At 42.0% G+C, this 26,773-nt stretch overlaps 1 protein-coding gene across 7 annotated transcripts; it reads left to right on the top strand.

The window, feature by feature from the left end:
• GJC1 (gap junction protein gamma 1) lies at positions 1-26,153 on the top strand. Of its 7 annotated transcripts, none has more exons than XM_034756106.1 (4): positions 2,673-4,336; positions 10,971-11,099; positions 23,802-23,877; positions 24,008-26,153. In XM_034756106.1, exon 4 carries the CDS (start codon positions 24,027-24,029, stop codon positions 25,206-25,208), a length of 1,182 nt encoding a protein of 393 aa, XP_034611997.1. In that variant the 5' UTR covers positions 2,673-4,336; positions 10,971-11,099; positions 23,802-23,877; positions 24,008-24,026; the 3' UTR covers positions 25,209-26,153. The 7 variants fall into 7 exon arrangements, with proteins under 7 accessions (XP_034612001.1, XP_034611994.1, XP_034611997.1 ...); XM_034756108.1 differs by lacking the exon at positions 10,971-11,099 and adding an exon at positions 6,267-6,378; XM_034756110.1 differs by lacking the exons at positions 2,673-4,336; positions 10,971-11,099 and adding an exon at positions 1-100.
• Positions 26,154-26,773: the final 620 nt, after the last annotated feature.

Raw genomic sequence — 26,773 nt, 5'->3', positions numbered from 1 at the left:
AAAGTGTGGTATTCTCCGCTCAACAGCTGCCTCTGTCCTCTGCAGAAATGGCTGTATTTCGGTGTGGGCACGCTTCCAGATGAAAGGAACTATACATAAGGTACTAGTCCTGTGTTGTTATTATTATTATTATTGCTGTTTCGTATTTAGTTTTCAAAATGTCATAAGTAGAAAGATGCAGTGTAGTTGTAGCCATGGGGGGGGGTCCCAGGATATTAGAGAGCTAAGATGGGGGAGATAGTATCTTTTATTGGACCAACTTCTGTTGGTGAGAGAGACAAGCTCTGTGTGGCTGGAAAACTAGTGTCTCTCCCTAACAGAAGTTGGTCCAATAAAAGATATCACCTCCCCCACCCTGACTCTCTGATAAGTAGAGAGAAGCTAGTATAGAATAATTACTTTTTAAAATGTTTTATATATTTTGGAGTGGGGGAACACATATTTTTTAAATGTTGTTTTAAATAAATTGCTTTCTGGATTAGATCTGGGATGCCAGCATCTAACCAGAAATGAATGTTCAAAGCAGAACAACAGACCTTGTTGCATTCAGTTCTGAGCCCTTATTACCAGAAAGATATTGACAAACTGGATGGAGTTGGGAGAAGAGCAATTCAGAAGTGGCCAGGGAGCTGGGGAGAATGATTTAGAACAGTGGTTTTCAATCTGTGCTCCACGGACCCTGGTGGTCCACACACTATGTCTAAGATTTCCAAAGGGGTCCGCATCTCCATTTAATATTTTGTAGGGGTCTGAAAATGAAAAAAAGGTTGGAAGCCATTGATTTAGAAGATCGAAAGAGCTAACTATGTATAGCTTGGCTAAGTGATGACTAAGGGGATGTGGTACATGTCTCAGCATTGAGAAAGGATATTTTGGACACCCTTCAAGGCTGGGGAATAGCTGTATTGGGGTGTGCCGGGGTATAACTAAGAGAAATGGGATGAAATTAACAGAGATTAACACTTTAGAAATTAACACCTTAGAATCTAACTAGCATCAGGCAAACAACTTGCAATGTGCAGCTGGTATCAATGTGTAACTGGCGTCAGCCAGGAGCTTACCATGTGCAGATGACACCATATACAAAAACACATGCATCAGGCATCCTGTGTGCAACCACTCTGTGCTATGCAACTGGCATTGTGTGTGCAAACACCTTGCACTGTGTGTGCAAACGACATTGCATGTGCAAACTCCACCTTGCACTGGGCAACTTGCATTGCACTTGCAAACCCTTTGCACTGGGCAACTGGCCTCACGCGTGAAAATGCCTTGCACTGGGCAACTGGCATTGTGCATGCAAATGCCTTGCGCTGTGCGTTCAAAGGGCACTGCGTGTGCAAACACCACCTTTCTTTTTCAATGGAGATATCCCATCTCCTAGAGCTGGAAGGGCCCTGGAAGGTCACTGACTCCAGCCCCTGCCCTCACTAGCAGGACCCAGGACTGATTTTGCCCCAGATCCCCCAGTGGCCCCCCAAGGATTGAACTCCCAACGCTGTGCACTGGCATCGTGCGTGCAAACACCTTGCACGGGGCAACCGGCACCGCGTGTGCAAACCGCTGCAGCCCGGCACCGCTGTGCGCCCCGCGCCGAGCACCGCCCGAGTGAGCCCGGAGCGCAGCCCGCCCCCTGCGGACCGAGGCGGCCGGTGGGGAGCTGCGCATGCGCGTCGCTGCCCTCCGCTGGCGGGGGCGGCCCCAGGAGGCTCCGAGCGCTGGGTCCGGCCGGCTGGGGGGCGATGTGGGGCGGCTCCCGGCTCCCGGCCCCCTCCCCGGGCACGGACCGGCCAGAGACCCCGCCCGGGCCGCGCCCTGCAGCCGCCGGCCGCGTGAGTGAGCGGGGGGGGGGGCAGTGGGGCTAGTGGGGGCACTGGGGCTGGCAGGGTTGGGGGGCAGTGGGGCTGATTGGGGAGCACTGGGGCTGGCAGGGTTGGGGGGCAGTGGGGCTGGTTGGGGAGCACTGGGGCTGGCAGGGTTGGGGGGCAGTGGGGCTGGTTGGGGAGCACTGGGGCTGGCAGGGTTGGGGGGCAGTGGGGCTGGTTGGGGAGCAGTGGGGCTGGCAGGGTTGTGGGGGTTGGTGGGGGGTAGTGGGGGCAGTGGGGCTGGCAGATGGTTGGGGGTACTGGGGCTGGCAGGGTTGGTGGGGGGCAGTGGGGCTGGTTGGAGAGCAGTGGGGCAGTGGGGGGTAGTGGGGGCAGTGGGGCTGGCAGATGGTTGGGGGTACTGGGGCTGGCAGGGTTGGGGGGCAGTGGGGCTAGTGGGGGCAGTGGGGCTGGCAGGGTTGTGGGGGTTGGTGGGGAGTAGTGGGGGCAGTGGGGCTGGCAGACGGTTGGGGGTACTGGGGCTGGCAGAGTTGGTGGGGGCAGTGGGGCTGGCAGACGGTTGGGGGGCAGTGGGGCTGGCAGATGGTTGAGGGTACTGGGGCTGGCAGGGTTGGGGGGCAGTGGACATCTAGTGTGTGTCAGGGACTCAGGGTGGTTTCCAAGCTGCCTCTGTCCTGTGAGTTTTGAAGCATTAAACTTCCCCGCGGTTCCCCGGTCGCCCGGGTCCTGTGGGGCTGCAGCTCAGCAGAGCCAGTGCTGGGCATAAGCAGACCAGGCAATTACTTGCCCTCCCCATTAATGATTAGTGTGTGTTTTATTAGGCCCCCCAGTGGGCTAGTACCATCACTGCAGTTACAGGAAGGACAGAGACCCCCAGGTGACGGGCAGGGGTAGGGCCCTGTATGGCAAGTAAATACCCTGCTGATCATACGGATGAGCTTCATGCAGGGAGTTGGCCCTTGTCAGAGAGAGGACTGAAGAGCGGGAGGGAAAAGAGGGGACCCTCTTGTCTCTTATAAACGTGTATAGTTTGGAAAATACCCAAATCCAACAAATTTCAAAACCCTTTTAGAGCATTTATTATGAATCCTATAACAAAAGAGGGTTATAGATAAAGTGTAGGGCTACGAACAGTCTTCAGCTAGTTAATGCAAAAGAGGGGGAAGGAATGTACACCGGCAACGGAACGACAAAACTTTTGTCTTACAGGGGTGTTAAAACACACACACACACTCCCGAAAGACAAAAGTTTTGCGGACGACAAGCAGCGGTGTGAAAAGCTCTTTTGTCAAAGCTCTTTTTTGACAACGCTAACACCGCTCGTTGGCGGTGGAAGTTTTTTGTCGGCAGGAGAGCCGACAAACAGCAACTACCCCGCGCTCCTTTTAGTGACACGGCTGTAGCGACATAACCCCGTCGCTAAAAGCGGCGTTGTGTAGACATAGCCAAAGTAGCAAATTTGGAAGAACTTTCTGAGAGCAGTAGAGAGCCAAGCTGGAGTTAGTGTATCCAGACTGAGCGTGGCAGAAGTTTAGAGGGGAAACTTTTGTGATGATGGAGCAAGCCATCTCATTAGGAAAACAGTTTTTCCTTCTGGGTACTCCCCATTATTTTCTGGGGTTCCATTCAGTCCATTCAGCTAGGATCCTGTCCCCCTTTTGCTTTCACGCTCAAGCCCCAGTGAGACCAGGTGAAGTGAGTGCAAGTTTGTTTTGGTTTCTTTTTTTGTTTTGGCTGCTTTTAGGATAATAAAAATGTTTATAATTTAAATTCTTATTTGAATTGTGGAGGAGGGGTTGTGCTTAAACGAAACCTATCAAGCCACCTGCAGTTACAAAGAGATTGTGCTTTTGGGTGAGGGTTGAATTTGTTAGGGTGTGGTGTGGTGGTGTTGGTGGGTTGGCATGGTTTGGTGATAGGCATTATTTTTTTCAACAGCTTTGTTTCAGTGTCTCTGTCATGGTTGCATTTTGCTTCCCAGTAGCTATGCCTGCACACATGGAGTCTGAGATATCTGCTATAATTAGAGGGGAGGGAAAAGATTCATGAAATATTATTGCCTGAACTACTTTGCTGAAATAATTGGCTAGGAGAGGATAGAGCTAGAAAGAGACTGGAGTTTGCTTTTCTCATCATTACAGATTATTGTCATAAAGGTTTTCAGGCTCCAGTATGAGAGGAAAACCCATGGTATCCCCCTGGAGTTGTTCTGACTTGCATTGCAATTTGTCTGCACAATATAGGGGGAGGAGGAAGGGGGCTGTGCTAGGAGGTTTTCAAACAATAACAGTGTTGGAAAATGACTTTCTTGTGTTTCAGCTTCTTCTATCAATATTTTTTTTCAAGAGCACTTTAATATTCACCCTAGCTGAAATAGATGCTCACAGATTATTATTTCTACACATTCAACAATATAATTTTGAGTATCTTGTCTTTGTCCTTTTGGTACAACACTTGACGTCTCCTCGCATTGAGTCTAATATTTTTTCCACTAGGAACCAGTGAACCATGTGAGTAAATTTTAGCAATAATTCTGTGCTGCTTCTGTCTTTCCCCTCTCTTTCGGTTAAAAAATCCAATCCGCTTTTCTTACTTTGTGAAATTTTGGTTTCAAGTGTGCTGCAATTTCAACAATCTTGTGATCACAGAGGTAAAAGGGAAGCTTTAACAATATGTGTCTAGTGAAATCAGTCCTGTCAAAGCTGTTTTTATAGATCATGCTCTTTTGTAGCAGAGTTCAAAAGGCAGGCTGGAATTTGCTGTTTTGAATTTGTTCTTCATAATTATTATTTAAAAGGAAGTTTTAAAAGTAACCTTAGCTGATGAGTGTGGGCCAGATACAATACTACAATAGTTTTTCTAGTTTGAAAACTTTCCAAAGTGAAGCAAAGAGCCCTACTTAGCTGTTGTTGATGTAACTTGATCATTTGAATTGTCAACAATTTAGAGGTTATTTTACCAAATTAATTCTCTGGGCCATTACAAATTAACTATTAAAATTTACAAAAAAATTGGACGTTGCAGGGAGTAACGTATACTAGATTTAGGGGAAGATTTTCAAAGGCACCTAACTCGGTGAAAATCAATAGGAATTAAGTGCCTAACTGCCATTTGAAAATCTTTCCCTTAGGTTTTAAATGTGAAAAAGGCTTGCTTAGTGAGCAGACAGAAAGGATTGCATGGAAAACCTAAGCAGCTGATGCACATTAAGACTAAATGTGTATATATTCCTGAGCCAAAAAGTGCAGGAGTCTAGAAAATTTAATTGTGAAATGTCGTTTGTTATCAGAGCTGTTTTTTACTAAGAACCAAGACTGTAAATCTTTCCAAGTAGCTGTTTTTGTTGGGCAAAGCTACAGTTTTATAGATGAAAAAGGATTTTAGATATTCTTTTTGAAACTAAATGGGATGTTTGGCCATCATGGGAGGTGAAACTTCTGTGTTAGCATGAAGTATTTGTATCAGATTATGGGGGGACAATGGATTGGTGCTCAGGACGTGTCCCCCATAAGTACCCAGTTGCAGCTTGTCTGTGGTCTGGGGAAGCAGACAATCCAACTAGCAGTGCATATGCCAAATAAATATCAGATTATGGGCATATAGACTTTAAGCCTTGAAGATCTCTGAATTCGTTGTGATGCAATCTCTTCCTTGTCTAAGTAGAACAACATTTACTTCCATATATATGTTTTGACATTGGAGGGAACATGTTATAACCTGGTAGTGTAAGGATTGGGTAATGTTAACACAGCCTTCAGTATTAGCACTTGCTTTTTTGCTTGATAGAGAATATTGGCCCCAAATCACAGGGTTACTTTCTCCTGGTTTCAAGATGTTCCAAGGAGTCTATAATTTCCATCGGAACCGCGATAAGCAGATGGACCTTTAATACGCTTTCATGTAAGGATGCACTTCTACAAGCACATCTATACTGTTTCTCCCCATCCCCACCTCTGCCTTCCAAAATAGCCTGCAAGCATTTGGTGCAAGTACAAATCCCAGTGTGGGAACTTGATCTCATGACCTTTTGGCCCCAAATTTTAAATTCTACCAACAGCACCAAAATGAGGTTGCAAATAGCTACCTTAAATCACCTTATCTTACTACACTTATGTAAAACTGTTAAAATGGTGATAGGCTAAGACAGTGGTTCTCAAACATTTGTACTGGTGACCCATTTCACATAGCAAGCCTCTGAGTGTGACCCCCCCCTTACAAATTAAAAACACTTTTTATATATTTAACACCATTATAAATGCTGGAGGCAAATCGGGGTTTGGGGTGGAGGCTGACAGCTCACGACCCCCCACGTAATAACCTCATGACCCCCGGAGGGGGTCCCAACCCCCAGTTTGAGAACTCCTGGGCTAAGAAGAGAAGAGACTGTTCCCAACCTGGGTTTAGCAACAGAAGCGCCGTCTGACTTCTCTGTGTGCCTAGACAGGAAATGTGGAAGTACACAGCTGCGTGCACTCTGCTCTGAGGTGCAATCTCCTGAAGGACTGGTGTACGTACAGTCTGTCCTGTTCTCCCCAAAATTCATTGAACTGAGGTAGGTATTTGATCTGACTTCTATAAAGCTTAGTGGAGTAATTTAAAATGCAAGCTGGAAAAAGTTGTATTTCTGTATGCAGTACAGCACCTATGGGGCTGGCCAGGAGGTGTAGATTTGGGGTGGTCAACTTTTGTTTGTTTGGTTCCTTGTAATGAAACTATATGCTGTACCCATGAGAGCTATATATTCTGTGGTCCAGTTGCAAGGATGGGTGTGTGTGTGTGTGTGTAGGGGGGGGGATGAAGAAGGATATAAATATGCTAGCAGCTGTTTTAAGACTTTGAAACATCACTAGCAGCAAGTTTTGCTTGGGCAGATCAGAATGGGTTTAAGCCAGCTACGGCCTAGTAGTTGTAAAGTGCCCTGACAGTATTTGGAATTGAGTGCTAAAGGCTCTAAAGCAGTGGTTCTCAATCAAGGGTATGCAGGAGGCAGAGGAAAGGTTCAGGTGCTGTTCATGAACCAAGTCAGCTCTACATTCAGACTGATCACCATTTTAGAGTCTTTTGGCTGAATTACATCAAGTTTAGGAAGGTGTCTTTTACAAATATATCTACAACTCCTGTGAAAGGAATTTTTTTCAGTTTTCAGGTTCTCTCTTTTCTATTTGAGTAGCTGTAATTTGACTGTAACATTTTGCTCTGAATTGAAATGTCACATGCAAAGTCTTGGTCCAACAATGAACTTCTTTTTATAGGTTTGAGAAGTTGTTTTTGATTTGATTATAGAGAAATCTGTTTTAAGAGACCATCAAATATTCCAAACATGTTGAGTACAGTTTTGATATTAGACCTACTTTTGCTAAGCCACCCATTTCTGTCAGTCTTGTGAGTGGTCTTTTAAGATGGTTTTCGCTGTGTTTCAAACCAATCCAACTTTTCAAAACTTATGAAGAGGAATTCTTTCTTAGACAAAGACTGTGTATGGCTGATAAGGATTGAATTCTTGCACAGGTTTTGCTAAGTTGTGGTGTGTGTTTGTGTGGTCTGGGTGGGGGCTAGAGAACATGTGGCTCTAGGTGAGAGTTTGTCCTTTAGACTTTCAGAAGGCTTTTGAGGTTCAGAAAACAAATTAAATGAATCATGAAATCAGCTATTGCAAATACTCTAAATTTAATCACAAAATGAAAAATAAGGGCAAAGGGCCACAAAGTCTTTATGAACTATTTTAAATTACCATGCTGCCAAGTGTGTTTTGGTAACAGAGCACAGCAACATTCTAATGAAGTGATATTTTCAGAAGTAAAACTTTTTGGAGGGAGGATTATGTGTGTAATTTAAAGTTCAGAGCTTTTCTGCAGCAAGCTACAATACTTACCATTGCACAGAAGTAAAAAGACCAACTGCATTTTACCTGCTGAAAATGTATATTGCTTAGTTAAAGGCTAGCTATAAAACATGTTGGACTATGGGCTAGTAGATATTTTTTAAGTAGTGGTGATGTTTAAATTAACATCTCAGGATTTATGTGATAAAATGAATTAGAAGCTTCTTTTTTAACCCTATAAATAAGAAGATATATTTGAAATAATGAATGGTGTATTTATGGTCATAGCTGTATTAAGGGAAATGCAATGAAAACTTTGAGTCAGCTGAGCTGATGTTTGAGGCATTTCCCTATGGAATCATTGGACTGAAAAATGTTTTATATGCTTAAACTTGAACAGATGCTTCAAAACACAGACACACAGTCTATTCCAGTGCAAGTTTAACATTAGCAGTTCCATTCACACCACCAGGATTAACTTGTGAACACTTCCATTTTAAATACCTATTTTCAGTGTCTTTTAGTTCACCGCCAAGGCCCAAAGTCAGGAAGGTCTTTAAGCATGTGTCTAACTAAGTAGCCCAATTGATGTCGGTGGCTTAAAGTTAGGCATGTGCTTAAGTGACTTGCTGAATTGGGATCTAAATTTCCACATAGGAAATGAGGGTAAATCCTGCATTCCTTTCTTAACAGAAGTTTTGCCTAAATAAGGACATGGGATTGGTCTTCAACTATAACAGAAATTAGTTCCACCTTTTTAGATACAGGTTCGTCAGACAACAGAATTATAACAGCTTATGGTACTTGTCTGGGCTCCAGTACTCAAAAGGAAATGTAAACTTGAAAACAGGCAATCAGCAAGTCTTACATACCAAACTCTTTTATGCAAACACCACATATTTGGTGCTGCTGAACAGGTGATACATTGCATGTTGTCATCACCTTTGCCCCAAGTCTCACCTGTACTCTAAACACTAATCCTTGCCCCCTAGGCCTATTTTAAAACTTCTTAACAGCTTCAGACAGTTGCCATTTCTCATTCAAGAAACAGCCTGTTGGAGTATTGATTCCTCTTTACTCCCCAAGTGTGGACCCTTGTACTGGTAAGAGGAGCAGAACTGGTGACATTCAGCACTGGATTAGTGATAGGGTCTAACTGATCGCCATATTTGGGGTTGGGAAGGAATTTCTCCCTGGGTCAGATTGGCCAAGACCCAGGGGGGTTTTCGCCTTCCTCTGCAGCATGGGTCATGAGTCACGTTTAAACTAGTATAAATGGTAAATTGTCTGTAACTTGAAATCTTTAAACCATGATTTGAGGACTTCAGTAACTCAGCCAGAGGTTATGGGCCTATTTCAGGAATGGGTGAGGTTTGGTGACCTGAAATATGTAGGAGATCAGACTAGATGGTCACGATGGTCCCTTCTGACCTTAAAGTCTAGGAGTCCAATATAGTTCAATGGCTGATGAAGGGCTGGACTTGGGCACTTTGTTATTTGAAAGGTTCCTGGAAACTCCTGAGACATTAGACTTTAGTAGTATGATACTATATTAGTAGGATCAATTTTAGGTCATTTTTTTAGAGGATTCTTAAATTTATTACATGTCTTTTTCCTCTGTCTGTGCAGTTGGATTGATGTTACTAAAGGACCTGGGCTTTACAGGTGAAGGGATGTGAAAAATAATCATGCTTTTTTTTTTTTTTTTTTTTTAAAAGAGAAATTAAACTGTGAAGTATTTCTGAAATATGTGGCATCTACAGAATAAATGATAGTACCGTTTGGCGTAACGGCTTTATTGGCACTCATTTGGGGAGCTCTGAATAACTCACCCATGACTTGGCCACTTGTGAATAATGTGGCCATTGCTAACTCGTTGATGAAGCATCTGTGTATCTAATCACCATTTATAAAGTGCTTTACATCACACCATCCTGTATTCTCATTCCCTCTCTTACCGTAACCCATGGTATGTGTTTATATAACAGTTTGCTATCCAAAGGACCTGAATGATGCATTGAATTTCTGGTGTGGGGGTACTTTTTATTTTAAGGGTTAATGGTGACTCCGGAAAACCTTACTTGTTCAAGTAGTCAGCATTACTCAGGCGAGTAAGGAAAGTAGGATCAGAGCATTTCATTGGAAGAGGCACTTTTAGGGGGTCAGGGCGATGATACCACTCCCTCCCTAGTTTGAAAGGATGAGTACAAAGTTAATACCGACCAGGGTTTACAGACGTGGAATACATTTGTCTTCAGGGCTGAGCTCTCTTGTATCAAACAACTTCCTTTTCGATTGTATTAAAGTAAAAATAATCTCCCTGTTCTCACTTCAAACATTTTTCAAGTATTTTTAAAAATACATGTACACTTTTGGTTAAAAGCAGACATCCATTTAAAACAGATACCCAGGCTAATGCAAAGATACTGAGGTTAAAACATGTTTAAAAGTGGAAATACTCTTACAATGGAAAGCTTCAACAGAACTCAAATAAAAATACTTTATTAAAAAAATAAATTCAAGTGTACAAAAAAACTGTGTGCAGGTATCTTCACTTTCACTCCATCAGTCTGAAAATTATCTTCCCTAGTCCTGCTCCCAAATCAAGCCTTTTTCTATGTTCCTGCTGCCCCCTTCACTGGAACTTTCCATCTCTTCAGCTCGACATTGCCATGCCGCAATTCAGCTTGTTTTACAGAATGGCCTGATCCTACTCCCGTTGCAGTCCATGGCAGAATTCTTACTGATCTCAGTGTCAGCAAAATGTGGCTATTTTCACTGGCATTCAGGGCTGTGTATATATTACCTTGAGCGAATCCATGAGCTACATTCTGGAAGAGGAGGGAAGTGAAATTCAGCCGCTAAGCAAACTAATCCAATAAGCGTGACTCGTCTACCAATAATTACCAGTGGCACAATTGTTTTTACTTTATTATTGTCTTACTCCAGCTGATTGGTTTGGGTATGTTGTTTTCATGTCTAGCACATGCATACTGAGGAGGTGCTGTCTTTTGTGATCTACTTGTGACTTGTTCCATGTGCACTAGGAAATTAACCCATTGCTGATAATGGTTATCAGGATCCCCCTGAAATGGTGGTCAAAACAGCTGTCCTGGTAGCATAGATGAAGTGATGGGAAGGAAACTGTATTCAGCACCCGTATACAATTGAGACCTGATTCCACCAAGTCAGGAAAGGGGAAATTTCCTAGTGTAGATGGTGCCTTAGAGATGATAAACCAACAGATAATCAGTGCTTCCTTGTTCCCACACCCTGCTGGCAGCCATTATGGATGAAGAGCTCGCGTCTGTCCTCTCTTTCAGAGTGAATGAGGCAGAAAATGTGGCCGGGGCTCAAATCGTCTTTGTATTAAGCAGGCTTGCTGATGTCTCAATCAGAAAACAGTTACATCAGTTTGGACAGACCAGTGCTGCTACTCTTCCAAATTATTGGTAAATACACATGTGTTACATCAAATAGTATGGATGTGTGTTGAAGCATTTAGAACAAAAACTAGCTTGTCTAGAATGTTTTAACATTTTTCTCTATCTTTACAGTTTCCTCTTAAATTTTTATTGTTGTAAAGCAAGTGGAAGATTATTGGGATCCATATTTCATAGTGTAAACCTGCCCAGTCTTGGAAATAAAGTGTCTTGTCCAAGGACAACCTGGATCTCAAGTTTGGTTGTCTGACAAGAGAATGTATGTTTGCCACTATTTTTTTAAATATCCAAATTGATTTTTTTAAAGATTTCGCTGTGTTCTGGGTTGTATGTTTGTGAAGTCCCTCTTGTAAGGACAAATTGCTAATCTGATCTGGCCAGCACTTAAAATTCTGTGCTGAGGCTGAAGTTGAATAATAATCTTACTAAGCAGTAATTCTGTTCAAGTAAAGTGTGTATACACAAGCAAAAACTTAATTTAGTGAGTGTTAAGCTTGTCTCAGGATACACCCTACTCACCCAAACTCTTGAAAGCATGGAAATAAGAAATTAAAGGAGTCTCTTGGCTTCCGTGACATTTTCACATTACCTACAGTGCTGTTGGTAACACACTCCAGCATAAAACATTCCCTTCCCACTCCTAAAAGTAATATGTCCCCCGGCTTGCACTCTTCTGCAGAACCTTAGCAGTGACTTCATATGCTCTCGTATCAGCAGATCGATGCATCTAACTGGCTCACATTCTGTGCAGTTGGGAAGTTAATATGCATTAAGGTTTTGGAGGTTGCTGGTAGGTTTCTTGGCCTTAATAATAAGGGTGGTGAAATACATGGCAATATAAACTGCAGTTAATAGAGGCAAGGTTTGAACTCACACGATCTAGGCTCCTAGCTTAATGTAGTTTTCTCCAGGCTATAAGATATGGTCCATGAAGGTCTTTTTCTTTCTTCCCCTTCTAAATACAACTGATTACTCTGTGGCGCTTTTCTTTTCGGTTATTTTAAAAAGTGAAAAATCATTAGACGAACAAATACAGCCAAAGCAAAACCTATATTGTAATAATTAGCACATGAAGAACAATATATGGTGTAAAACCTAGGATTCCAGATTTGTTGTTAAAAGGGTCCACAAAAGATCAGACGCTCAATCCAATTTTTAGAAAGTGGTAATTTTGAAATTTTTGTTCTTAGTCTCCACCCATTTTTCATCAACCTACCATAAAAATTCGAATATTACTCAATGCTTGTGTTCCATATTTGGGGGGGGTTGAGTATTTTTAGAAAATAAAGGTTTTTAAATTCCTGTTAAATTGAAATGTGTCCCCCAGCATTGACTATATTCCAGCAACAGCTCCAGCTTACGATATTCGCTTTTCCCAAAACAAAGCAAGTGGCACAACTGATTTAGTGGCGCTGACGCTTCAGTTAATTCTAGTAGTTAATAGCATTTACAAGGAAACTGAGACAGCAGGCTAATCTTTTTGCAGAAGGAATGGATGATTTGCTTGCCCAACCTGCTGTTTTGCTAATCTCTTTGTGTTCCACTACATTATTTGCACCTGTACTGAACTTTGGAAAGGGTGCCCATGGCTAGACACAGGGTGTCCATATAGTGCTGTATGGCACCCACCGGTTATGTGTGTAGCATACAGTGTGGTTTAGAAAACTCTGCTGATGGTTTGGTAGGACAGCATAGTCATCTTTTACCCTTGAGCACAGATGACCCTTCCCTACAAATGCTGCTCATAAGTCATTTTGGTATGCAGACAACATGCAGCAGATGAAGCAGTTGTGAAGAAGGCCATTCAGCTCAGCTCAGCTCACTGGTGGCAGGCGTCCTGCTCAGAGTTCAGTGCTTGCTGTAGAAGGAGTCTTGCGGTCCTGTGCTGTGCTAGAGGCTTAGAAAGTTTTCCTTTCCTGCAAAGCCTAGACCAGCAGGGATTTCAAAGTGCTGCGTAGCCTGTTAAATCCAGGCTGGCTGCTCAGATGCAGTCTAACTTCTCCACTACAATTTGCAGGTAAATTGCCCCTTTTTAGCACCCGATTAGCTGTCTTTGTGGGAGCAGGATCTGTTGTAGGAGCACCAGTGATCTGTATGTTATGTATAACCTGTATGCTCAAAAGGTCTGTTACACTCCCCCCCCCTCCCTCTTTGAATACCTGTGAAGTGCCTTTCTCCCTCCCACTCCCTCCTGGAATTCTTGTGGGATGAATGGGCTGGTTGAACAGCTGGAAGATCAGAAGAGCTTCTAGGTAGACAAGGTGTCTGGGACTCTAATTAGGCAGCACTCACACACCCACTGCATGGACACTGCCCGAGGTGGCGTGTGACCAACCAGATGCGGCCAAGACATCTCTAGTCGCAGGCCATGAGGAGCAGGCCCTTAAAAGGGGAAGGGGCCATGTGCACTCACAAGCTTGTACCTCCCATGAAGGCCCTTCGCCCGGACCGCTGGCCAGTGGTTCGCCGCGTTGCATTCCATCTTGCCTCGGGAAGACTTACCTTCATCGCACCGTCCATCGCTGCGCTGTGGGACACTTACCTTGAAGGATCCTGACATCTCCAGTGCTGTGCCTGTCCTGGGAGCATGAGTATGTGAGTGTGAATGTGATCTCCCCTCCCCCTTCTTTTGAGCTTAGCTATCAATATAATAAACGTGCTGCTTTCTGCCAAACTCTGGTGGGTTATGAGTCCTCCCTAAGCTTACTAGCTGGCCCAATTTCGGGTAACAGGATCAGGCTAAGAAAGCACTCGTATGTCAAAGCAATGACTGTGGTATAAGTGCTGCAACCTGATAGAATCCTTGTGACGGGTTGGATCACAGAAACCCCCTTGGGAACTGCCAACTGATGTGCGAAGACTACTTCCGTCCTTGCTTTCCCTGCCAGCCTGGGACCCCAGCACCTGTCTTGTTGAGCCAGACACACCAGTCTGCTCCAACACAGACCCAGGGTCTGAACCAGGTGCCCCAAAGCTGCAGACTTAACTGAAAGCAACTTACAGAAGTGTTCCTGTCTTTAACACTCAGATGCCCAACTCCCAATGGGGTCCATACCCCAAATAAATCCGTTTTACCCTGTATAAACTTTATACAGGGTAAACTCATAAATTGTTCGCCCTCTATAACACTGATAGAGAGATATGCACAGCTGTTTGCTCCCCCTCCCCCCCAGGTATTAATACATACTCTGAGTTAATTAATAAGTAAAAAGTGATTTTAATAAATACAGAAATTAGGATTTAAGTGGTTCCAAGTAGTGACAGACAGAACAAAGTGAATTACCAAGTAAAATAAAATAAAACATGCCAATCTACGTCTAAGAAAACTGAATACAGATAAAACCTCACCAGTTCCAGTAAGCTTCCTTTTACAGACTAATCTCCTGCTAGTCTGGGTCCAGCAATCACTCACACCCCCTGTAGTTACTGTCCTTTGTTCCAGTTTCTTTCAGGTATCCTTGGGGGTGGAGAGGCTATCTCTTTATCCAGCTGAAGACAAAATGGAGGGGTCTCCCACAGGCTTAAATAGACTTTCTCTTGTGGGGAGAGACACCCCCCCCCATGCAAAGTCCAGCTCCAAGATGGAGTTTTGGAGTCCCATGGGCAAGTCACATGTCCATGCACGACTGAGTTTCTTGTCAGCCAAGCCACGTTCCTGGGAAAGCTCCGATGTGGACTGGCATCTTCGAGTTCATTGTTGGCTTAAGTGGCTCTTGATTGGGCATTTAATTTGCACATTCCTTTCTCAATAGAAATCAAGCAAGTATACAGCCAATATTCCTAACTTCAAGTGCAAAAATGATACATGCATACAAATAGAAGGAATGTATTCAGTATATCATAACCATTACATAGATAAGTTACATGGCATATGTAGCATAAAACATATTCCAGTTAGATCATATATATATATTCATAAGCATATTCCCATGAAGACTTATGGGGTACACCTTCACATCTTATGCTTCATGGCTGGGGGGATTTGGGGTCTACAACTCATGGATATTCATAGAGAGGATATCTGCTTCCCTCAGCTGAGCAATCCCAAGGGCTCTGCTCAGGGAATCACTGCTTGAATTTGGCAGTTTTGTCAGTTATCTGTCAGATGTTCCCTTTGTGGGGAAGGTGGTTGAGAACAGTGTGGTGAAGCAGCTCTGGTCTCTTGATTTTTCTCAACACACCGTTCTTGCCAATCAGGCTTCAGGCCTGTGTGTGGTTCAGAGACAGATTTATTTGGCCATCATGATCTGGTAAGAGATGGGTCAGGTTTCATGCCAATGCGGTTGTCTTTGTTAACAGTCTTCTATACAGTTGACCATGAGGTGCGGTTGACTTGCCTGCAGACTAGCAAGAATGGACAGAGTTGCTCTTCTGTGGCTTCTTTCCCTCTAGTGAAATGTCCCTGAGGGTGATATTTGGCCCAGCTGCCTTGTGGGGTGGATTTCTGCAGGCCTGTGTCATCACCAGTACTTAACACACAGGAGGGTCCCCTTTGGGAGATAATGAGAGGGGTTTGGGGCTGTAGTGCACTCAGTGTGCTGTGGTCATTTCGCTCTGTCTTTTATCACATCCAGCCCGTGCAGTCTCCTTTTCCTGGTGCATGACTGAGACAGGGCATGGATGCAGGTTAGCTGACTCAAGCTTACTCTGCGAAGATGGAGATGGAGATGAAGCTGCTGGGTGCTCTCAGTTCTCTCTGCTGAGAGCATATGGCCATCAGAGAGATTTACAGTCTAGGCATTCTTTTGAACTCTTCTCCACTCCTCGATTGCCAGGTAGCAGAGCTTTTACCTATTTTTGCTTGGCTGGGAGAATTTGACCTTTTCTCTGGGGTGCAGATCTCACCATGGTTCTCTGTGCCTCTGCCACCTCTAGCCTGGACGGTGGCAACTTGTGATCCTTGCATCTACCCTCAAAGACCATCCAGAAGGTTCAGCTAAGGCACGACTCTGCAAGCTGCTTTCTGAGTGCTCAGACTTTTCTGCGTTCGTTACAGTTGTGCTTCACTGGCTTGCTGTTCACTTCTGAATGCAATTGGCGATGGCTTGTATAAAGCCTGACAACTTAAATGATACCACCTTTTGTCCCTGTGTAACTTCCGATGTTTGGGATCTTCTACAGCGCTGACAACTGTTTGGGAGACTGGAGGCAGGGGGTTGTCCATGTAGGTTCCTTCAGATTGGAACTTGCATGCTTTGTCAGTTAGTGGGAGCTGTTTGCTGACTAGCAGACTTCTTCCTGAGATGGTCTGGATGTGAAGGACTTGTTGCTAAGAGTTTGGGTTGGGGACATTCATCCGAGTGTGTCCAGAGGCTGGGCTGTGAGCTCGTGTTGCCACAATCAAAATACGAATGAATGAATAAAATAAACTACTATGGGATAGCAATTACAAGGAAACTGAGGGGAAAGATCAGCTTCTGTTTTCTGCCTCAAGTCAGATTTACCAGACAGACAGTAGATATACCCAGAAGTTTTAGGTGCTGGTCAGTAGTTACTGGCAGGCAGCAATACTTCATCTTCACCATGGGTTTTCTTTTCCCAAGTTGCTGGAGAATTGGATTCTTCCTAGCTTGATAACTAGATGTGAACAGGTTTCTGTAGAGCTTGTTCCTGTGCTGTTGAAATGTGCTTGTTGCGTAGGCCTGTTTTGGGAAACCTGGATTCTCTGTGTGTGTGCATAGCACTGTGATAGGCGCCTTAGAAAGCAGGGTTTTTTTTTTTTTTCTTGTCATGTGGGGAGTCCACAGCAGTTAGATTGGGTGGAGGAACGAAAAGAACTGATTTACACACTCTCTCTCTCTCTCTCTCTCTCAGAATTAATTGCATCATGATGGACAGGATTCTTAGATATTCAATTTCTTTTTGTTAGTGGGAGTTGTTATTCTTCCTCACACATTGCACTGGAAACCACCTTTTTGGACGTAATGAAGTATGTAATGCTTTCATGTGAACTGTGTTACCTGAGCTGTAGGGGAGCATTCCTAAATTGAAGGCCATTTTTGCATCCATATTAGTTCACCTATAGGGCACAGCAGGCTACTTGGAGGTTCATTTCTTAGCTGTACATTCAGGTTTGTGTTCTAATCTGATTTATATAATGTGGATTGTTCAAAAAGGAAAGACCTGTACTTGACCTCTTCATTTTTTTGACATTACAAGTATTTCATGGTTCTATCTAGGCTTGGCAGAATTCGATATTTATTTTTTTTAAAAGTTTTGACAGATAATATTGATTTTTATTTTAAAGCATTTCCCCCTATTTTTATCAATTTACATTTTCACAGTTGCAGCAAATTATGGAGGGTCAGACAATGTGGGGAGTTAGACAATTATTGAATGACAGTAGAGAATAGCCAAAATTAAAAAAGTTAAAGCTTTAGAACAGTTAAAACACAAATTGTCAACATCACATGTCAAAATATACAAAGTAAATATCCTTAAATCAAACTCTAATAAGTTCTCAATCAGCATTTTTCTGTCTGTCTTTAATTTTCCATTATTATTGTTGGAAATACTTTTATCTCTTGGTGCGTATACAGTGAAATTGACGTTTACAAACATTTATTCATAAAAATCTATTCCTTGCAAAACCCATTTATCTCCCGTTTTAAAGTCTTGTTTATAGGCAGGATGGGATCTAAGGTCTCATAATTTAACATACAACTTTAAACTCTGGGGAAATGATGTAGGGAATCAATAGAACCTTGTTAAAATGCCCAAAATAGGAGGGCAAAATAAGACTAGTTGTCAAATGTCTGTTCAGGAATCTTCTCCAAATAGACATTGACAGTGTGGCTTTTTCTGAACCCTTTTCTGTTTTTTACATGTCACATGAGACTTGCAAGATAGACTGAATAGCCCAGCTATTTGAAAAACAGGTTTTTTTAAAAAAGTAGCTGAATCCTCAGTCAGAAATGTTATATAAGCACATAGAAACAAAGCATTTTTATCCAGTGCTACTGGTTTTACATGAATCTATTTCAGCTGTGTAAAATCATAAACTTTAATTAACAACTCTGGGATAGGTGGTGCCAGGGATGAGTGGAGAGTTGGGATCAAATCCCATTTCATGTCACAAGTTTCACTAGGAGGGTGGTGAAGCACAGGAATGGGTTTCACTAGGGAGGTGGTAGAATCTCCATCCTTAGAGGTTTTTAAGGCCCGGCTTGACAAAGCCCTGGCTGGGATGATTTAGTTGGTGTTGGTCCGGCTTTGAGCAGGGGATTGGACTAGATGACCTCCTGAGGTCTCTTCCAACCCTAATCTTCTCTGATTCTAAGTGAAGGAAGCTTAATAATATTACATCGTCTCATCCCAGTCTCCGTTTGTCAGCATTGCAAAACTCCTACACAGTTCCGCTTGTCTAATTCAGGAGGGACTCGGAACTGAATTGCAGGTCAAGATAGATGCCTGTTGGCCGTGCTGTGTTGGGGAAGCTTGCACAGTGCCTGTATTGGGTTCAGCACAAGCCAATGACTTTTATTCTCTCTTTTCATGAGCAATAAGATCTTGCTAAAAGGAAGCTACTTCCCTTCCTCTCAAGCACTTGTACATCTTGTGATCTCTGATGTTTGAATAGAAATGAGATTTGAATGAATAGTCATGATTAGTCATTTTAATTGGCCTATGGGGCCTATTAAATTTCATTCTGCATTTCTTGGAAGCTCAATTGGTTACCAATGAACTTACCAAATGTTAACTCCCACGTTCTTCTCAGCACACAGCTGCTAAATTGTTTGAAAGCAAAATGAAGTGAGTATGATTTGAAGAACGTGAATGGACCTAATTTAATTGGAGAAGATGTGATAAGATGTGGGAGTGAAGGAATCCCCTTAGTTGAGTGCCTTCCTCCTAAATGATTGCTTGTTCGCGATGCAAATGAGCACACGCCCATACTTACTATTTAAGGCTGAACTTTTCAAAGTAGTATAAAAGAGTTGGGTGCTCATATCCTATTAAAATTCAGTGGGAGTTGGCAGTCAAACGCCCTTAGGCTCCTCTGGAAAGTCCAGCCATAATACACAGGGAGATCCACCAACCCTTGTGGTCAGGTAGGCCTCTTGGTCACATATGGCTTAGAAATCAGGAGACAGGAGGCTGGATCTGGTGAGGTCCACGTGAGGGCCGTACCTGTCTCCCCCCAGGTCCATGGGACCTCTGTACTCCATATACAGGGACGGGTTTGACCATGTAGATCTGTTGGCTGGACTCCGTACATAGGGACATGTGTGGAGCAGCTCTACTTCTACTCCATAGCTGGTGAACTGGGTAGATTCCATTCCCTGCCCGGTTGCTGCAGGACACCTTTGTTCCAAACCCATTTATTCAGGCTTGGACAGGGCAGTGGATTTGGCCGATAGAGTGTTGACTCCTGACCAATTTCTCCAGCAAACTCTGTGAATGATGGAGCTAATGTTATACATCACTGCAAACAACCAATGAGTGTTACAATAATTCATCCCAACTCTGAGTCAGTGTTTATGCCAAGTCCATTTTTCAGTTCCTCCTTAGAGTGCCATCTGAAAGCAGGTAGGCAAAATTTGATTAATAAAGGTGTGGTCGGGACCAATTTACAGCCAGAGAAAAAGATCATGCTGTTCGTATTGTCTGCTCTGCCTGCTCTGAGCAGCCTTTGCTGCTCTAAGTGGTGTTATGGACTTATGACAAATATAAGGAATGAAGGTCTCTCTCAAATGCCTTTCGTGGCATGACGTAAATTAGTGGAAATTGCTGACAATTTGCCTTTTTCAGATGGGTGTCACTGTCCATAAGCCTTTGTTTCAAACAATAGAGAGTTATTAAGTTAAATGTTCCCAGAACAGCAAATCTGGGAAGTATTAAGTGTACAGTGTGTATGTGAAGGTTACTGTTATAGCTGAGTCCTGCAGTATACATGTTGTAAAGGCAGAGACATGTATTCTGTAGCTGCAGCCAGTTTCATAAGGCTATTAAAGGATACCATCAACTTAAAAATCACACTTCTATTTGTAATTATTTTTATCTCCTGTTATTTGTCACACCTATGATCACTGTAACTGACAGATCATAGAGAGAGAGAAATTTTCATTGTGCTTGCATTTAAAAGCACTGGGTGCAATTAGTCTGTTTCCCATGTTGTTTGTGTTGTTTTGGCACACAGCAAGATGAGAATTTTTTTTTAAAATGTGCTGTAAAATCACAAAAAAATTGGCAGTGGGGGGAGGGTTCACGGGTAGGAAAAGCAACTGAAGGGACTTTTAACTAACATAAACTTGCTAGATTTCATGACAAATGTCTTCTAAAACTAATGACCCAATTTCCTCCGTTGTACTGTAAGCTGGTCTGTTTTAAAAGTTGGCTTCTCTGTTTTCAGCTCTTGGGAACTTGGAATGAACATTGATGCAGTCTGGAAATTAAAGGCCAAATTCTGCTTGTGCTCCACATTTACACGGGTGTAGCTTCATTGAATTCATTTCAGATGTATATTGTGGCTACTTAAAGTAAATTTAGGGCCAAATTTTGCTCTGAGTTGAGATGTCATCAATTAAAAAAAAAAAAAAAAGTAAGTACATTTTGTGGCTCACTGGCCAACTACCAAGATATTAACTAGCATCATACATGGTCCATCTGTACAGTCAGAATTCTCAGGTAACTAGATTTGCATGGTTTAAAGCCAGAAGGGACAATTAGATCATCTAGTCTGGCCTCCTGTGTGTCTCGAGCCATTACATTTCATTGTTACCCTGTGTTGAGCCCAATAACTTGTGTTTGACTAAAGCATATCTTCCAGATAGGCCTCTAGTCTTGATTTGAAGACAGTAAGAGATGGAGAATTCAGCACTTCCCTTGGTAGTTTGTTCCAGGGGTTAATCACCTTCACGGTTATAAAATTGTGCCTTATTTCTAATTTGAATTTGTGTGGCTTCAGCTTTCAGCCACTGGTTCTTGTTGTGCTTTTCTCTGCTAGATTAAAGAGCCCTTTGGAACCCTGTATTTTCTCCCCATTTTCTGCATATTCATTGTAATCAAGTCACCTCTCAATCTTCTTTTTGAGAGTCTAAATAGATTGATCTCTTTAAGTCTCTCGGTTGTAAGACATTTTCTCCAACTCTTAAACCATTTGTTTGGCTTTTTTTCTGCACTCTCCCCAACTTTTCACCAGTGCCATATGCAGAGGTAAAATCTCCTCTGTAATCCTCCTCATTGGTCCTCTGTATATACATCCCAGGATTGCTTTAGCCCTGTTTGCCATAGCATTGCACTGGGAGCTGATCTTGAGTTGCTTGCCCGCTATGACCTCTAAATCCTTTACAGAGTTCCTGCTTTCCACAATACAGTCCCCCATTCTGTAGATGTGGCCTGCATTTCTTGCTCCTACATGTACAGCTTTGCGTTTGGCTATATTAAAGCTAGAACTAGGTGAAAATATTTCGAGAAATAGTAAATTTGCCCAAAAAATGCATTTTCAGGGCATCAAAACTACTCGCAGATTCAGATCAGATTTGGAAATAAAAAAAGGAAAAAACATTTAGAAAAAGTTGAAATGGTTCATTTTGACCATTTCAAAACTAAATGTTTTGACTTTTCATTTAGAAATGTTTGTTTTTGGCCATTTTGAAATGAAATGGGGTTTCATTTTGAAATATAGCTGATTAAAGAAGGGTGAAAAACCACCTGAAACAAAACAAAATATAGTTTTGGGTCAAATGAAGCATTCTGTTTGACCCGAAACAGAATTTTTCCGTTTTTGTTTGTCTGTTTCAGAAAAATGGGGGGGAAAAATCCGTTTTGGTCAAAGCCAATTTGAGAGGTTGGAGGAGAGGTTAGGATTGGCCCCGAACCAAAAAATCAATTATTCACTCTAATTAAAATGTATTTTGTTTGAATGGACCCACTGACCATGTGAGCCATGCCCTGTCCTCATCATTATTTACTGTTCTGCCAATCTTTGTGTCATCTGCAAATTTTAATTTGATGACAATGTTGAAAAGCATAGTACTGATTCCAGTGGGACCCAATTAGAAACACCTCAATTGATGAAGATTCCCCATTGGTGACTGCGTTTTGAGATCTGTTATTTAGCCAGTTCTTAATCCATCTAACATGCACTCTCTTGGAATTGTATAGTGATAATATTTTAACCATAATGCCATGCGGTATAAAGTCAAATGCCTTACAGATGTCTTAAGTATATTCCATTTGCGCAGTTACCTTTATCAACCAAACTTGTAATCTCAACAAAGAATGAAATTAGGTTTATCTGACCTGACCTTTTTCCATAAAACCATGTTGACTAGCATTAATTATATTCATATCCTTTAATTATTTATGAATTGCATCCTGTATCAATTTTTTCCCATTATTTTGCCCAGGATTTATGTCAGATTAGCTGGCCTGTAGTTACCTGGGTCATCAGCTTGTCCTGTTTGAATATTGGCAGAACATTCTCATTCTTTCAATCTCCCTGGAATTTCCCCAGTATTTCAAGATTTATTAAAAATTAACATCAGCAGGGCAGAGATCTCCTCAGCCAACATTTGTAGGACTTTTGGGTGCAGGTTATGTTGGTCTGCTAATTTAAATGTGCTTATCCTCAATAGATCTAGTTTAACATCCTTGGTTATCTAAAGAAGAGCTCTGTGTAGCTTGATGAAAGCTTGTCTCTTTCACCAAAAGAAGCTGGTCCAGTAAAAGATATTACCTCACCCAGCTTATCTCTGGAAATACTTTGTCATCCTTGTGATGTGAGTCTATTATCCTGCTGCTTTCCAAATGCAGAACAGAAATATTTATTCAACACGTTGGCCTTTTCTCCATCTTTTCTCCATGCATCTGAAGAAGTGGGTTTTTTACGCACGAAAGCTTATGCCCAAATACATCTGTTAGTCTTTAAGGTGCCACCAGACTCCTTATTGTTTTTGTAGATACAGACTAACATGGCTCCCCCCTCTGATACTACTTCATCATTGTTAACAGTTTTATCATCTCTGTCTAGTAATAGGCCTGTACCATTGTTAGGATTTCTTTTGGTCTTAAAATACTTTAAAAATTCAGTAATTTTTACTGATTGCTATTGATTTCCCTTTTTCCTATTTGTTGCATTTCCCCCACCCCCCACTAGCACTGCCTATTAATCTATGGTGACTCCTATCAGAGTAGGCACTTCTTAAATATCTTTTGTGCAATGAATGGAAAATGTTACACTTATGTTAGCATCACTAAGAGCCTAATTCAAAATCCACTGAAGTCAATAGACTCCCATTGACTTTATTAGGCTTGGGAATAAGGCCTTGGAATAAAATCCTCCTTGAGGAAAAGGTGCAGTTATGTTTCAGTTATGCTACAATTTCTTGTCTGTAAGGATGTTGTTACTAGCGTTACTCAGCTTTCTCTGTACTGTATTTTTCACAGTTCAAGGACAAAATGGATGGAGTTTGTTAAATCTTTTTTTTTTTTTTTAAATGCAAGCGTACAAGAGAGTTGATGAAATGTTTTAGTGAGAGTACACATTGAGTTCTGGATACTCCATTCCCATTACATTTCATCATAATTGGGTTTTCGTATCCCATAGGTTGCTATGAGAATCTCAGCCTAAATGTGTAAACAGTCATTTTTATTCAAATTTGAGGTACAGAAGCATCAGCATGTTTATCCCACCTTTTAGTAATAACCTTGGAAACAGTTGTTTGTGGACTGGGACTTAAGGACTTTTTTCTTCTTCTTTGTTTGTAGTGGCTTTCTTGAAAACCTACAAAGGAAACTTAGATTCTTCAGGCAAATTTTGGCTGGTAGAGATTCTGGATAACAGGTGAGACAGCAAAAGAGTTTAGATGTAGAATTTTTGTATGGATGATTAAATTTCCTTGCTCTCTTGATTAAATGTTGGCAGTGTTGGGACTGAGTGTTTTAAACTCTTAACGTGTGTCTCTTTTTTTAAGATAAAACGATTTGACCACCATGAGTTGGAGTTTCTTGACTCGTCTGTTAGAGGAAATCCACAATCATTCAACATTTGTTGGCAAAATCTGGCTGACGGTTTTGATTGTCTTCCGGATTGTCCTTACTGCTGTGGGAGGGGAATCCATCTATTATGATGAACAAAGCAAGTTTGTGTGCAACACGGAACAACCAGGATGTGAGAATGTTTGCTATGATGCTTTTGCTCCCCTTTCGCATGTGAGATTTTGGGTATTTCAGATCATTCTTGTCGCTACTCCATCGGTGATGTATTTAGGCTATGCCATTCATAAAATTGCCAGAATGGTGGAACATAACGAACCTGACAAAAGAACCAGGAGCAAAACCTTTTCAATGCGCTGGAAACAACACCGTGGCTTGGAGGAGACAGAGGATGACCACGAAGAAGACCCAATGATGTACCCAGAAATAGAGCTAGAAAGTGAGCGGGAGAACAAGGAGCAGCCAGCCCTCACTAAAGCAAAACACGATGGCAGGCGGCGAATTCGAGAGGATGGGCTCATGAAAATCTATGTGCTGCAGCTGCTGTCTAGGACTATGTTCGAAGTTGGCTTTCTTGTTGGTCAATATTTTTTGTATGGGTTCGAAGTCAGTCCCACATTTGTGTGTAGCAGGAAACCATGCCCACACAAGATCGATTGTTTCATTTCAAGGCCTACTGAAAAGACCATTTTCCTTTTAATAATGTATGGGGTAAGCTGCCTGTGTTTACTTTTGAATGTCTGGGAGATGCTCCATTTGGGATTCGGTACAATCCGAGACACCTTAAACAGTAAAAGAAAAGAGCTGGAAGACTCTGGTACTTATAACTACCCTTTTACTTGGAATACTCCGTCTGCTCCTCCTGGCTATAACATTGCAGTCAAGCCAGATCAAATCCAATATACTGAATTATCCAACGCCAAAATGGCCTATAAGCAAAATAAGGCTAATATCGCTCAGGAACAGCAGTATGGGAGCAACGAAGAAAACATTCCGGCCGACCTAGAAAACCTGCAGAGGGAGATTAAAGTGGCTCAGGAACGTCTGGACCTTGCAATCCAGGCCTATAATAACCAGAACAATCCCGGCAGTTCCAGAGAGAAGAAATCCAAAGCAGGCTCAAACAAAAGTAGTGCCAGTAGCAAATCGGGGGATGGCAAGACCTCTGTGTGGATTTAATGTTCGCGGAACTTGTACTTTTTTTCTTAGTTAATGATAACCAGCAATTCACTGAATAATTACTTTCATTAAGTAAACATTTGACTCTGTTTATCTTCAGGGATACTGTCGGCTAGCGATCCAAGCTCTCCAAAAGTTTATGCACATGCCCTAGAGTTACAGAATTTTATTCTTGTGTCTTCCAGGTCAGGAGAAGAACAGGTATATTTAAATCATTCTTGTTGAACGGTTTACACTGTATGTACAGTATTATGGTGCATTTATTATGCACAATTTTTTGTATTTGTACGTTGGACCTCTGCAGTTATACTTTTTATATTAAAGAAAAGAAAACAATACAGATAATGCTTAGCATTTTGCTAGTTCTATGACTGTGGTCAACAGACTTATTTTTCTCTTTTTTTGTTTGAAATGTGAAGCTGTCTGTGCTGCATTTCAGAAGTGCCTTGTACATGCGCACAAGACAGAGGATACTTCAGTTACCTAGGGAGCCTATTTAGTGTTGACTGCTTATCAGCAGAGCAGTCAAGGGTTTGGAGAATATTTAATGGTGCCACTGGTTACATCTTTATACAGTTATGTGCAGCTCACAAAATGGAAGTGTCATATACTAACCAGAAGGTGCCAGAATGTTCTACCCTGTGGTTTACATTATTTAGACAAACATATGCAGGTTGGAAGGCATCAGTTCAAAGCAAGAATGCCATACATAATTGGGGCAGGCAGGGTTTTGTAAGCTTTATCCAACAGGGGAAAGAGAAACTTAGAACTACTATAAAATGTTCTAAAAAAAAATATGGGTAGAAATTACTGTGTATTCAATAATTCCATGACATTTATGTGAAATCCATGATAAGGTATTTGTTTCGTAAGGTCTTACTATAGCACAAAAACCAATGAGGGCATTAAATTGTTACAGTAACTTCTGGATAACTGGTTTTTGTTTGTTTATTTATTTATTTTTAACAAAATGCTCTGACTTTGAGTAGTCATTGTAAACTGTATTTGTTGTGCATTACATTAGAAGGAAGCTTTTGATAGTCCCCTCCCCAAAAAAACCACAACGAAAACTTTGTTTATAGGAATATATTGAAAACTTGACAAAGATGCCTCACCCCCAAGCCATCTTTCTTCCATTGTGTCCTAGGAACTCAGCTCAAACAGAGCAATATGTAAATATTAGATTTCTGCTTGAGAGACTAGTTGGATTTAGTATTCTGAGGGTTTGGCATTAAAGTTAAATTTATAATTAGAAAAAGGAGAACGCAGTATTACTGCCTTTGGCAGTGTCTTTTTGGCAAGGGTAAGCATTAACGTTTGAGAGATGCTGATGAGTTGTATATGCTTTTAGCTACTATTTATAATACAGTCAAGGCCATGCTCTGTTTTCTCTTCTGTGAAATTTTAGTCCATTTAATAGATTTTGGGGGAAAGTATTAAGGGGAAACTCCTGTTCTATCGTGAGGCTCCCTCATTCCCACACCACCCTGGTTACAGTTAATCAGGAGCACGTTTCCAGAGGTGAGAAAGGGAATCATTAAGAAAGTGATAGATAATACGACAGA

The sequence above is a fragment of the Trachemys scripta genome, chromosome 23, assembly GCF_013100865.1.
Source record: "Trachemys scripta elegans isolate TJP31775 chromosome 23, CAS_Tse_1.0, whole genome shotgun sequence".
Classification (NCBI taxonomy): domain Eukaryota; kingdom Metazoa; phylum Chordata; order Testudines; family Emydidae; genus Trachemys; species Trachemys scripta.
The sequence above is the reverse complement of the archived record's forward strand: the minus strand, read 5'-3'. Positions and strand labels throughout refer to the sequence as shown.

Excerpts from the sequence above, each read along its gene's own strand:
- GJC1 (XM_034756110.1), top strand. The coding sequence starts at position 24,027 with ATGAGTTGGAGTTTCTTGACTCGTCTGTTAGAGGAAATCCACAATCAT.